Here is a 12,621-nt window from a genome sequence, read left to right on the forward strand (position 1 = left end):
ATACATATATATGTATTCTTTTTCAGATTCTTTTCCCTTATAGGTTATTACAAAATATTGAGTATAGTTCCCTGTGCTATACAGTAGGTACTTGTTGGTTATCTATTTTATATATAGTAGTGTGTATATGTTAATCCCAAACTCCTAATGTATCCCTCCCCCCACTTTCCCTGACAAATACTGTTTTTAATTCACATAACTCTGTGAGGCAGGTCTTATTTTCATCCCCATTTTACAGGTGAGGCACAGTTAGGTCAAGACACAAGCCATGACTAAGTAACTCACCTCTGGAACCCCACGATCACTCCTTTAACATGTCTAAGATTATCACAAACATTCAGAGAGAGCTTGACTTCCAGTCTCTGGTAACTAGTTATTCAGACCAACGCTCAAGCTGAAAGCAACTAAAAATGCTAGAACATATGCTAGAAAACATATTTTAAAAAATCCTAAAAGCCACCACATGCTGACAAGATAGTAAGGAATAGGTGAAACTGAAGGAAAAAGAGAACCCTGCCAGCTAATCCAGCAAGGAAGCCACTCGAACCCTGTAGATATTTGCCAGGTCTGGCATATTTGAACTTCAGTGTGAATGGTTTTCTTGAGGCAAGAGGTCGGAAATCAAAGTCCAGGGTCCACGCTGGGTGGGAGATGAGACCTCGCCCAGTGGTGTGCTGGTAAATGCTTATCGCCAGCCCTTGGTGAGGTTGGGAAAGGGTCCTGATGTATTATAGCATTTGCCAATTTCCACAGTGTAAATGCTCCGCCATGGCTGATTTAGAACTACTGATAGGAGGTCACTGAACAGAGTTGGGAAGCACAGCCTTGCCGGTCAGCTGCAGCACATCACTGACCCCACCCTGGGTACAATAAGCAAATCAGTCTCACTCACTTAGGCAACCTATATTGGCATCACCTGGGGGTCCAGGGACCCACGAGCCCTGAACTTGGATGTTGGTCATCCTGCACTAGCAGTGCCCTCAGGAGTCTGGCAGAGCAAATGTAAAGCAACTCGAGAGGAAGGTAACTTCACTCTAGGCCTCAGATTATCCCTATAAATAAATGTTAAAATACAATGTCCGGCAAGGTCAAGGAGAACCAGACAGATCACAAAGAAATAGGACACCATGAGTAAGAACCAGCAGAAACAGACTCTCAGATACTTCAAATATCAGAATGATCAGACACAGACTATAAAACAAGTGTGCTTTGTTGAAAGAAAGAAGTGTAAAACTGTCTGCAGGGGACAGGAAACTATAAAAAGTGCCAAACTACGTTTATAAAGAACATTTGTAGAGCGCCTTATAGCTTAGCCGGAGATCAAACACACAAACACCTTCAGGGGCCATGTGGTAACACAAGTGAGTACAGCGACTGGGTGACACATTGGCGACCTAGTGAGCTCTGTCTGAGGGGCACAGGGCTTCTCGGCTCCAGCTGATTGTTGCCATGTGGCACGTGGGGCCCAGTTTGCAGGTCTTCTGCTATCTCTAGATCTTTTTACTGTGGCAAAATACACATCATGTAAAACTGACCACTGTAACAATGTTAAAGTGTGCGATTCAGCGACAGAAAGCACATTCACAATGTTGCACGATCATCACCACTACCTACGTTCAGAACTTTTTTATCACCCCAAAAGGAACACCTGTACCCATTTGAAGTCACTCCCCGTTCCCCCCCTCCCCACGGTCCCTCTGGTTTCTGTCTCTAGGGATTTGCCTAGTCTAGATAACTCATATAAGTGGAATCATACAATATGTGTCTTTTTGTGACTGGCTTCCTTTACTTAGGATGTTTTCAAAGTTCATCCATGCCGTGGCATGTATCAGTACTTTATTCCTTTTTAATGGCTGAATAATATTCTATTGTATAGATATGCCCATTTGTCCATTCATCATTCAGTACTTGGATTTTTAAATATATGTTCCCATTTTTCATTCAAATATATGCTTTAAAAAGTTCTGTGTAACCTTAAGCATGTATCTGCTGGCCAGGTAAGTCAGAGGGCCAATGGTATGAGACGGCTGCCTTATGACCCACTGTTACATGTTTTCCCATATAATCCTCACATCAGGAACTCGGGGTTTGGGATGGTAAAAGGACATGCATAGGAAAAGGCCTGCAGTGCAGCTTCCACTCCGTATCACCAGAAGCTTTTCTCCCCCAAACCAAAACCTCAGGGGAAAGGGCTTGATTTTAGAATGAGCGGAAGACAAACCTCTAGCTCATGGCTGTGTCCTTGAACTTCCCTGGGACTCAGTTTCCCTCCATGTAAAATGACTGATGTTGGGTTAGTTGATCTCCAAGGCACTGGGCTTGCTAACGGGGTCATTCTTTTTCCCCAGCATCCACCTGGGCACGAATTGGCTCTGGTCAAGATAATTTAGCTGCAGCTGAACATAAGGTTGAGGCCCCTGGCTTATCCTGGTAATTGCAGATTCGTGCGGAGCTGTCGTAAGGCACCACGGGGAAGAAACCAGCCCAGAAGTCCTCCTTGTCGCTGGCCAGTCCATTTTACCTGCCAGGGTCATTTGTGAGGTGGCAGCACCTGGGCTGAGCCTGGGACTTACATCAGGAGTGACTTAAACTCAACTCGTGGTTCTCGAACAGAAACCCCAGCGTGGGCTCCCTGACCTTATTTATGGCCAGGGCAACTTATCACTAGGAGGAAAGGTCTAAGAGCCCCTGTTGAAACGCTGATAAATAATCATCGAGCTTTTCCTGCGCCGAAAGCTCTTTCATAAGCAAGGTCGGATGTCTCTAGTGGTCACCCCAGGCACCTTTCCTCCCACCCTCGTTTTCCAAAAGGACTAAGGATAGGGAAGCGACGTCCTAGCTCGCGTATTTAAACCGGGCAGAGGGTCAGCAGAGGTCCGCGTTTCTCAACTCTTTCCAAGAGCACCTCGCGTCCCGAATCGGCGCCTTCAACTCGGAGAAGTCGGGAGCCCCACAGGAAACTTCCATTACTGCAGACGCTGCCACACACCCGGGGCAGCGGATGGGCTGCCGCGCTGGCTCCCCAGGAATGCGCTCCCTCCACGGCCGGCCGCCCCGCCGGCCCGCCCTCTCCTGGGGACCCCCCGGCACCTGCGGCCTCCGAGTAAGTGTCCGCGCGCACGTCCGCCGGCCCGCCTCCCCTCCGCGTGCCCGGAGCCGGGGGTCGCCGGGTACCCCTCGTCGCCTCCCCGGGGAGCGGGGGGTCGCGGGCACCTCCCCCGGGTGGGCGGAGAGGCTCGCGGCGCTGCCCCGCGGCGGCAGCGGCGCCCGGAGGCCGCACTACCGGCGGCCGCGGCGGCGCTGCTCCCCCTGCTCGGTGCAGCTGCCGCCCGGCGCTTGCGCACTGGGCCCTGGGCGCGCGGCGGCACTAGGCTTTGTGTGTGTGTGTGTATGTGTGCGAGTGTGTGTGTGTCTGTGTGTGTGTGTGTGTGTCTGTGTGTGTCTCTCTGTGTGAGTGAGCGGGCGGGCGGGCGCGAGTGTGGCCGCCGCGGAGCGCGAGCAGGACCCGGCGGGCGCGCTCCCCCAGCCTCTCTCTCCCCGCCAGAACCATGTCGGGCAGGTCGGTTCGAGCCGAGACCAGGAGCCGGGCCAAAGATGATATCAAGAGGGTCATGGCGGCTATCGAGAAAGTGCGCAAATGGTAAGCGGAGGCGCCGGCTTGTTCTCTCGTTCGGTTGCAGGCTCGCGCCGCGGCCGCCCCGAACCCCGAGACCAGATACAAAAAGCCGGCGGGGCGCAGCGCCCCGGGCCGCCCGCGGGCCCAGGAGTTGGAGAGGGCGGGCGGCGCGCGAGCCGGGTCACCTGCGCGCGGCAGGGGCCGCGGCCGCTGCCCAGGTGCGCTCGCGCCTGTCGCCCACCTGGCGCGGCGGCGGCAGCCTGGAGGCGGCGGGCGCCCCGGGCCGGGCGGTGGAGCGGCGGGCAGTCCCCGGCGCGGCGCTCGGCTCCCGGGAGGGGGGCTCGGGGCCGGCCCCAGAAGCCATTTCGTTTTGTGCAAGTCACATGAAAGCGGCTTCCCGCGCGCCGGGGCCGCGATGCCGGCGGCAGAGGGGAGAGCGCGAGCTCCATTGTGCAGGCACCGAGCGGGCCGCCGCCGCTGTCTCCGTCTCCTACCCGCGCGCCCCGGGCGGCGCAGCGCCGGCCCCCGCGCCCTTGCCCGCGCCGGGCCTCCCTCCCCCCCTCCCTCCCTCCCCGGCCGGCTGGCTGGCTGGCTGGCTCGCTCGCTCCCCGCCTCCCAGGCCCGGCGCCCTCGAGTCTGCGGAGTTTGCAGAGCGCGAGCCGTTTAAATTTAGCGCTTTGGGCTGCCTGGAGCGAGGGCTCTTGGCGAGGAAGAAAGATGGGGGCGAGCGCGAGGAGGAAACGCCGGCGGCGGCCGCGGGGCCCGGGGCTCCGGGCTCCCCCCTCCCGCCCCGCTGTGCCCGGACCCGGGCGCGGGGGTCTGGGCAAGCGAATGTTGGGGGCCAGACCCCGGTCCTGGGCCGCGTCTGCCTGTCCGAACCCGGCAGCTCGCGTTTGTTTTGCGGAGAGAGCCGTTGTTTTTGTTCTCTGCGCGGGGGGCGAGGGGGACTCGGTGTCGGCCGTGCGGTTTCTCCAGCTCACGTGAGATTCCGTCCGGCGTGGCCTGGTTGTAATTAATACGACTGAACGTTTCCCCGGCCTCGTCCGGGTCTGTCTCGGAATCGGCCCGAGGGCCAGGCCCGAGGCGCGAGCCGATCGCCAGGTTGGGGCGGACTTGTTGAAAACTCCCAGCTCCCGGATTTCAACTTTATTATTTTTTTCCCACGGCCTCACCAGGGTCAGGGAGGGAGAGGAGCCGCAGCGCCGTTCGAGTGTCAGCGCCCGCGGGCTCGTCCTGACCCTTTATTTAAAGCCTGCAAACCCCCGCAGGCCCCGTGGCGGGCTCTGTTTATGTTTAGGGGTGTCATTTCTTGAGTAACGCCTCGCCTCGGTCCCTCAAAACCACTGGGGGCTAGCCTCCAGTCTAGCCGTGTCACAAGTTAGCTGTCCTTTCTGAGTCAAACCCAACAAAAAAGGCAAGAGGAAAATCAATAAAGTCCACGTGCTCCCGGGCCTCCTATGGAAAGGGCTGTCTGCAGATGGCCGGATGCCCGGCCGAGGGCTGGGTTTGGCTCTAGTGGGACAAAGAATTTTCAGAACCGTGAGAAGGGAAGGCCTTCCAAAGTTGAGATCCAAGTCTTCCCTGCCGTGGGAGCTCCCCTGGTGCGCAGGGCGCCCAGTGCCCGGACTGGAGCCATTTAAAAATGGCAGAAACAGCTGCAGGCCAAAACGCACACGGGAAAACAAGCCCACCACCCCCTCTCCTGCGGGATTCCCAGAGGGAAGGCTGGAGTGGTCCCCTGCCTGAACGCCTGTGCAAAGAAAGAGCTGTTGTCTGGGCCTGAGTCCCTTCTGTCAGCAGCCTGGAGGTGAGAAAGGGGTGGGGGCCTGCTGCCTTTCCGTGCTGCGGGAGGCTTGGCGGGGCCTTGCGCTCCAGGTTCCCAGCCTGGCGGAGGCTCCTGCACCCTGACAGCTGCTCTGCTGGGAGGGCAGATGGAGCTGTGTGGGGTTTTCCACCCTGCCGGCCCCAGAGCAGCCGGCCTGGTGGCCCTCAGTGTTGCTTAGCCCGCTGCTGGCGAGGCCTGTGTTTGGGGGGACAAGAGGAGAACGTGTCTCCCTTCCTTTTTTGTGTCTTGGGAAACTACGAGTCAAGTCCTCTAGAAGACCTCAGCCTTTGGGATCTCATGGCTGGGCTTCCAGTGTGACCTTGGGCTAACCACATAACTTCTCTAACCAAGACAAGAGGTTCCTGTGCTACCTTCTCCCCTTCTGGAATAGCATCATGTCTCAAAAAGCACTTATCCTGCACACAGGAGCAGTCATTAAATGCGGTCCTTACTGTGGGGTAGAAACTTGCATTTTGCTGATTTTTTTTTCTTTCTTTTTCTTTTTCTCCTGCCCATTCTAAGTAAAAAAAAAGCCTTTGCCTTGTTTCCTGGGTTTCCCCAGCCCCGAGAAGCCAAATCTCACCCTCGCTGTGCCTTCAGAATGCGTCTTCCAGTCAGCCCTTGTGGTTTGGGGTTGTTTATTAACTGTGTGGCCACCAACCGTGCATTTCACCACTGGCTGGAACACTGGGTTGCCAGATTTAGCAAATAAAATTATGGGGCACCCAGTTAAATTTGAATTTCAGATAAACAAAGAAATAATATTTTTAAATACTTCCTTTTTTTATTTAGTGTAAGTATGTCCCATGCACTAATTGAGACATACTTATACTAAAAAAATTATTCGTCATTTATCTGAAATTCCAATTTAACTTCTGCATCCTGTTTTGTTTTGTTTTGTTTTTTTAAATCCAGAATGGAGGTGCCTGGCATACCACTTAGCCTGTAAGCCTAGGGTGGTATTTCTCCTCAGTCCCAGGGTCCCCTAAAAATTCCCCCTTCTGCCAGCCCTACCCTTCCCCTGCTGTGGAAAAAGCCAACAGCCAGCCGTGGCCACCCTGTCGGTAGCTGCCGGCCGTTTCTCCTCTCCTTTCTGTGTCCCAGCAAGGCAGGTTGGTGGAGTGAGAGGCAGCTAGAACAAGAAGGAAGAACGAAATGGTGGGCTCCTTTTGGGGAAGCTGGGGCAGGGTTAGGAGGCCCCGTGTGGGCGGAGAAAAGCAGGGCAGGGGGAGTCCCTGGGCGGGAGGCAAAGCCTTGAGCCTCGAAGTAGGCTTAGGCCTTGGACCCCTGGATCCGTGGTCTGAAGGGTCCCTCGGTGGCTTGTGAAGACAGAGAGAGGCCTGTTCCCCGAGACTTCCCGCACGTCTCTGGGGGCGAGGGGAGGTTTGACTGTGCCTAAACCCTTACCTTGGTACTTCCAGGGGCACCCTTCTACCAGGCACAGGGCAGGTCAAGCGGGCCTGGGCCTAGTTAGGATGAGGCCAGCTGTAGCCAGGCCTCCTACGGCATCAAGGACTAGCCCTGAGAAGTGGATCGGAAGTGAGGGGTTCGGAGCCCTCTTTGAGGGAGTCAGGTCACCCTGGCTGGCTAGCCCTTCCTTGGACCTGACCTTGGGGGAACATTAGACATTGCCCTCGGCCTAGAGAATCTGGGGAGAAGGGTGCGCATAGTTTACACAGGAGCCCGTGCTGGGGAGGGGCGTTTGAGGCTCTATTCCTACAGCTGGGACCTCATTTGCTTCTTTTGTCCAGGAGCCCAAGCCTGGTGGGGAAGAGAGAGGCACTTAAGCCTGGCTGGTTACCGGGGGCCAGCAAGGCAGGAGGGCTCAGGCCGTGTCCAGGGCAGCTTCGTGGCAAGGTTGGGCTGCGGCCTGGTGGTTGTGGTGAATCTGAGCCCAGTGCCTGCAGGTGGCGAGACCTGGGGGATCCGAGGGAGCCCCAGGGCCCCATCTGGAGAGAGTCAGTGCTCCTCGGGGCATGTGGGCCCCTCGTGGCCAGAACGTGTTTTTGAGAGTGGCCAGGAATCTGCATTTTAATGTGGGGTCTGGCTTCTTTTTTTTTTTTCTTTAAGTCTGGTAATTGATTCAAATTTTTAAAAGTACCGTGCAGGCCAGACAAAACACGCCCGTTGGCTACTTGTTTGCTACTGCGGATGTAATTAAGTACAGCTTAATACCTTTCTTTGGGCTTGGGGGGCTGTGTGTTCTAGGGTGATGGGTTTGGAGGTGGTAGTGGGAACTCTCAGCTGCTTTCCGGAGTCCCTGTGTCATTTCCCGAGGCGCTGCCAGGCCGCTGGCTTGATGACACACCCGGCGCTCCCTGGATGTGTCTCCGAAGTACCGGCTACTCACTCAGTGACTTGCCCCTGAGCTCTGGGGCCTGTGTCTCCCTGGGTGGCTGCTGGCCAGATACCAGGCTGAGGTCGGGCTCTCAATGCTCTTCCCTCTGTCCCATGGCCCCTCAATGCCCACACCTAGAAATGCAACTGGAGAACGGTTTCTAATCCCTGGGGTGAGTTGGGAACTCGGACCAAGGGAGGCACCAGAACCTACCTGAGTTCAGGTCCGAACCTGCAGGGCCTGTAACCTCTCTGGGAAGCTACCTGCCACTTGATACATTCATCTTGGCTCAGGTGTGGCCTGCGAAGCCCAGATCTGGCACACTTTCTGCCCTGAGAGGTGTCCTGTCTATTGCAAGTCAATTACTTTTTTTTTTTTTTATAACACAATCAAGCCTTGGATTTGCTGACCTACTGGGGCCCGGACCAAAGAAGCCAGTTGAGGGGCTGGTGAGTAGTGAGTGCCTTTGGCCATTTGCATGGGATTTGGGCGATTTGTCCAGCTTCTGTCACCGATGTGCTCTGTGGAGTCATTTCTTAGTAGTGTTTCACGGGAGACAGAATAGCAGGGGTCAGAGCCCGTGTCCAGTCCTGGTTCTGCCGTTGACTAGCTGTGTGACCGTGAGCTACTGGTATAACTTCTCTGGGCCTCCCATTTCCCCATCTATAAAGTGGGGTGACAGTAGTCTCCCTCTCACAGGTCTGTTGGCAATTGTCGGGAGAGAGGGCATGTAAGTAAAGTGCTTGGCACGGAAGCCCTCAGCGCACAATGGCCATTATGATTGTTGCTTTGTCACCAAGGTTGTTTCTTGGAACGTCTCTGTCCCTTCCAGGCACCTGTTGATTATTCAGCACGAAGGTGGGGAAAGACTGGGGTTGTGGATCGTCCATCCTGCCTCTGAGAGGCTGGGGACAGGTGGGTGGTGACTTAGGTGCCTGACTTTGTTTAATTCTCTCAGGGCTAAACGGGGCAGGGATGGGGCAGGGGAGGCTGGTCCAAAAAGCAGTGTGGCATGGAGGTTTGAACACTGGCTCTGGGGAGAAGGACTCCACCTCCCCCTGCCTCAGTTTCTTTATCTGTCAAACAGGAAAGGCGACAGTTGCTGCCATGAGAGCTTATGGGATGATTAGAGTATGTGCAGTGCTCAGCACACAGAAGGCACTAGAAATGGTCACAGTAGAATAAGGAAAAGCCAGGCCCTAGCTTCCGCCAGCCGGGGACTTTGGGACCCGCGCAGGCACAGTTTGGGGTATGGAAGTGTCCGTGGTTTGGCTCAGCTGGTTTTGAGTGTGCTTGGGCACCCGGAACCCCCAGTGGTGAAGGGGTGCCAGGTGGCGGTAACGTGTCCCACCAGCTTGGGAGGGCTACTTGCCCATGGAGGAGAGGACCCAAGGCCAAGGTCTTGGTGGGGAGGCTGGACGAGGCACCCACAGCCACACGTAATTCTCGGCTCTGGTGGACCCCGTGTCGCTAACGTTGCTGAGGGCTCCCGGCCGCTATGCCACCTACAGCAGGTGTACGTCTGGCTGTGCCATCAAATCGTGGACTCCAGAGCCCAGCTCCCTGGTTGAAACCCCAGCTTTCCTTCTGAGGGGGGCTCTCCCTTAGCCCTGGTGTCCTCAGGCACGTGGCCTCTGGCTGTCACTCCTAGTGTTAGGGGCAGGAGGTGACAGGACCTGACTCGTAGGCTGCCAGAGGTCGAGGACCGAAGTTGGGAGGCTGGGGTGATATAGCTAGAGAAGGACGATGCTCGAAGCAGAGAGGTAGGAGGAGAGAGTGGTAATTACCATCATTACCCTTAGTGGAAAGCAGTCACCCCCTTTCCTTCTCGTGGCTTGTGATTTGCTTCTCACCATCAACCTGCCTTTGGCAGCTGGGGGCCCCTGGGCACTGTGCCCCAGGAGTTTAGGATGTGGCTGGGGGTGGATCGGGGGCAGCTGTGCAGACGTTAGGAGCTGAGACCCTGGAACTGAAGCCTGTCTCCGAACCGACGTATAGGGTCTTGGGGCAGGCAACCTCCCAGCCGTGGCTGCCCGCAGACGGGGCTGTGCTTCCCTGTCGCAGCCCCTCGGTTTCAGCATCTGGGGACTGCCCTTGGGGCCGAGGCCACTGGGCATCCAGGTTCCCCCCTGCTCTCCATTCCCCAGGGCTGATCTAACTGGCTTTTGCCCGGAAGAGCCTGGGGTGGTTACTCATGCTGTCAGCGCCTGCTTCCCTTCCCACGACCTCGGAGGCAGGGTGCAGGGTGAGGGGGGCAGGGTGAGCCCCTGGGTACCCTTGGGGAAGACCCTCCCACCCCCACAGAGGAAATGCCCTGTTCTGAAGCCCTCTCTGCTGCTCAGAGGGGCTCGGGTGGCCCAGTTCGCCGGCTCTGGGGGGGTGAAGGCTGGAGGAACCGGGGCTGATTCCCTCCATCCAGAGGAATCATCCCAGTGGCAGCCCTGCCCTCCCCTCCGGTCTCACGGGGCACTCTTCCAGGCACAGGAAGCAGTCGACATGCGACATGCTTTGTCTCCCTCGCAGCAGCCTGGAGAGATTGACAACCCCATGTGGTCTAGCAGATGGGGAAACTGAGGCTCAGGCTGGCGAAGTGACTTGCCCAGGGGCCCCCAGCCAGCGAGCGGCAGAGCTAGGATTCAAGCCCTCGTCTGTGTGATCCGGAGATGTTCTCTCAGCCCTGCCTGGAGCTGTCACCGCGTCACAGCTGCTCCAAGGGAGTGCGGCCTGTGCCCCCCGCCGGCGTGAGCAAGGGCCTGCCCCCGAAGCCCCCCGGTAATGGGTTCTTCCTCGTCCTCTGCAGGGAGAAGAAGTGGGTGACTGTGGGTGACACATCCCTGCGAATCTACAAGTGGGTCCCTGTGACGGAGCCAAAGGTTGACGATGTGAGTATGTGGGGCCGGTCCCCTGGGGTGGGGCTGTCCATCCACACTCCCTCCCATCACAGGGAGAGGGGGCTGTCCACTGCCACCCACCATGCGGGGACCCTGGGGCCAAGGCCACTTGGGCAGCAGAAGGACCCAGCTTAGGGCTGGAGAGGCTGCTGAACCTGTGTCTACCCCTCCCCCCATCATCCAGCCCCAGAGTTTGGCCCTCAGAGAGGTGGGGAATGTCCCCTGTAAGTCACCTCTTCGGGGCTGACAGCCCCATGGTTTGCCAGTGGGCACACTGCTTAGTGCAGAGTTATCCTCTCCCTGAGGCCCTGGGCACCATGGCTTTGCGGTGGGCGTGGCGGTACCTGCAGACAGGTACCTCCCCCATCGTTGTGGTGTCATTCTTGGCACCTGACCATCTGCCAGGCACTACTTTGTGGAGTGAGCTCTTTATCCACTCTGGACAAGGGAAGACGCAGGCTCAGAGAGGCAAAGCCGTTTCCCCAGAGTCACACAGCAAATGTCAGGTCTTTTGACTCCAAAGCACATACTCTCCACTCTTGGAGAGCCTTCTGGTGGTTGGAGCTGCTGGTGAAGGGTGACCCCAGCATGAAAGTTTGGTGCGGAGAAGCAGGGGCCATTGACAGGGGAGGGTTCCAGGAGGGGCGGCGACTATGACCGCTAGAGGAAGGCCTCGTGGCTGCGCTTGCTCTCAGGGAGGCATTGATGACAGACCTGCCCCGCATCATGGATAGTTTTTCAGCATGGTGGGTCCCAGGCCAGTTACCCTCAAAGACCCACAGGTCAGCTGCTCTCATTTCCAGTCAAAATCCAGAATGGTCCCACTGACAGGCCTTTGCATGGGCTGTTCGTCCTGCCTGAGTGCCTTCCCTACTATGCAAGGATGGCTCAGCTCACACTGACCACATGCCTCCAGTCGTGACAGTGGGCACGATTGGTAGGTTTCTAGGGGCCATAAAGCGGGGCAGAGACTTCCCTGGCGGTCCAGTGGTTAAGATTCCACAATACCACTGCAGAGGGCACGGGTTCAATCCCTGGTCAGGGAACTAAGATCCTGCCTGCCGTGTGGCGTGGCCAAGAATAAAAAAAGAACCACGGGATAAAGCCTCTCTCCACAGTCTCCAGTGACCTGCCCCACGAGTCTTGGGTCTCCTGGCAGGGCTGAGGCTCCATTCTTGACCCTTTGATCACATGCAGCCCCTGGGTGGGTCGGTGCTGGGCTGAGAACGTGGGGGCTTGTCATCCCCTCTGGTCCTCGCCTGGGCTGGTTCGTGGAGCCACCAGGGCTGCTTCCCCCAGAGGCACCGACATAGACTGTCCTGGCCTTTGGTGCCGGCCGTTCCGGAGGGAGAGCAGAGTGTAGCCAGCCTCCTCGAAGGCAGCTCCTGGCTCTTGCCCACGTCTGCGCCTTGCACATCATTAGGTGTTGTATAAACGCCGGTTGCATTTGAGAAGATGTGGTCCCTGCTCTCAAGGAATTTATAATCTTGTTGGGGGAAGATAATTATAGAATAGCATGAAACAGACATCAGGGAAGTGCCAAATGGATTGTGACGAAGGAGAGAATGTAATATATGGGCTATCAGGAAGGACAGGGCAGCCTGGGGCTGGGCAAAGACCTCAAGGTTTGGATTTGGACAGACTACCCCCAATTAGCCTGTGATACCAGACGGGTGACCCCACCTTGCTGGGTTAGTTCCCTCTTTTGTGCTGTAGAACAGTAACATCCAGCTCCTGGGGTTTCTGCAACAGAGCAAAGGCAGTATATCATATGGGAAGAATTTAGCTCAGCACAGCTGTGCAGACAGTGCTCGGATGCTAATTCGCTGTCATCTCTGAGCCAAGATGTACAATACTCCTCCCCCCTTTCTCTAGGGTGGTGGGTCCCACGCCTGGCTGAGCATTAGATCCCCTGGGAGTCTCAACAAAATGCAGGTTCCTGGGCCTCACC

At 56.6% G+C, this 12,621-nt stretch overlaps 1 protein-coding gene across 9 annotated transcripts in view; it reads left to right on the plus strand.

Annotated features, from left to right (window-relative positions):
• Positions 1–619: 619 nt before the first annotated feature.
• Positions 620–12,621, plus strand: part of BCL7A (BAF chromatin remodeling complex subunit BCL7A) — a 35,990-nt gene continuing 23,988 nt past the window's right edge. For 5 of the 9 annotated variants that reach the window (XR_003794274.1, XR_003794273.1, XR_003794277.1 and 2 more), the window contains exons 1-2: positions 3,336–3,640; positions 10,580–10,661. Coding sequence is in view for 4 of the 9 variants with exons in the window: in XM_029227028.1 (XP_029082861.1) it covers positions 3,549–3,640; positions 10,580–10,661 (174 nt within the window). In the remaining 5 variants the exon portion in view is untranslated. Of the gene's footprint in view, positions 3,104–3,335; positions 3,641–4,733; positions 5,424–7,599; positions 8,229–10,579; positions 10,662–12,621 lie in introns of those variants that run through there. The other 4 variants (XM_029227026.1, XM_029227037.1, XM_029227044.1 and 1 more) reach the window with 4 other exon arrangements.

This window comes from Monodon monoceros, unplaced genomic scaffold, assembly GCF_005190385.1.
Source record: "Monodon monoceros isolate NGI ecotype Baffin Bay Population unplaced genomic scaffold, NGI_Narwhal_1 Super_Scaffold_1, whole genome shotgun sequence".
Classification (NCBI taxonomy): domain Eukaryota; kingdom Metazoa; phylum Chordata; class Mammalia; order Artiodactyla; family Monodontidae; genus Monodon; species Monodon monoceros.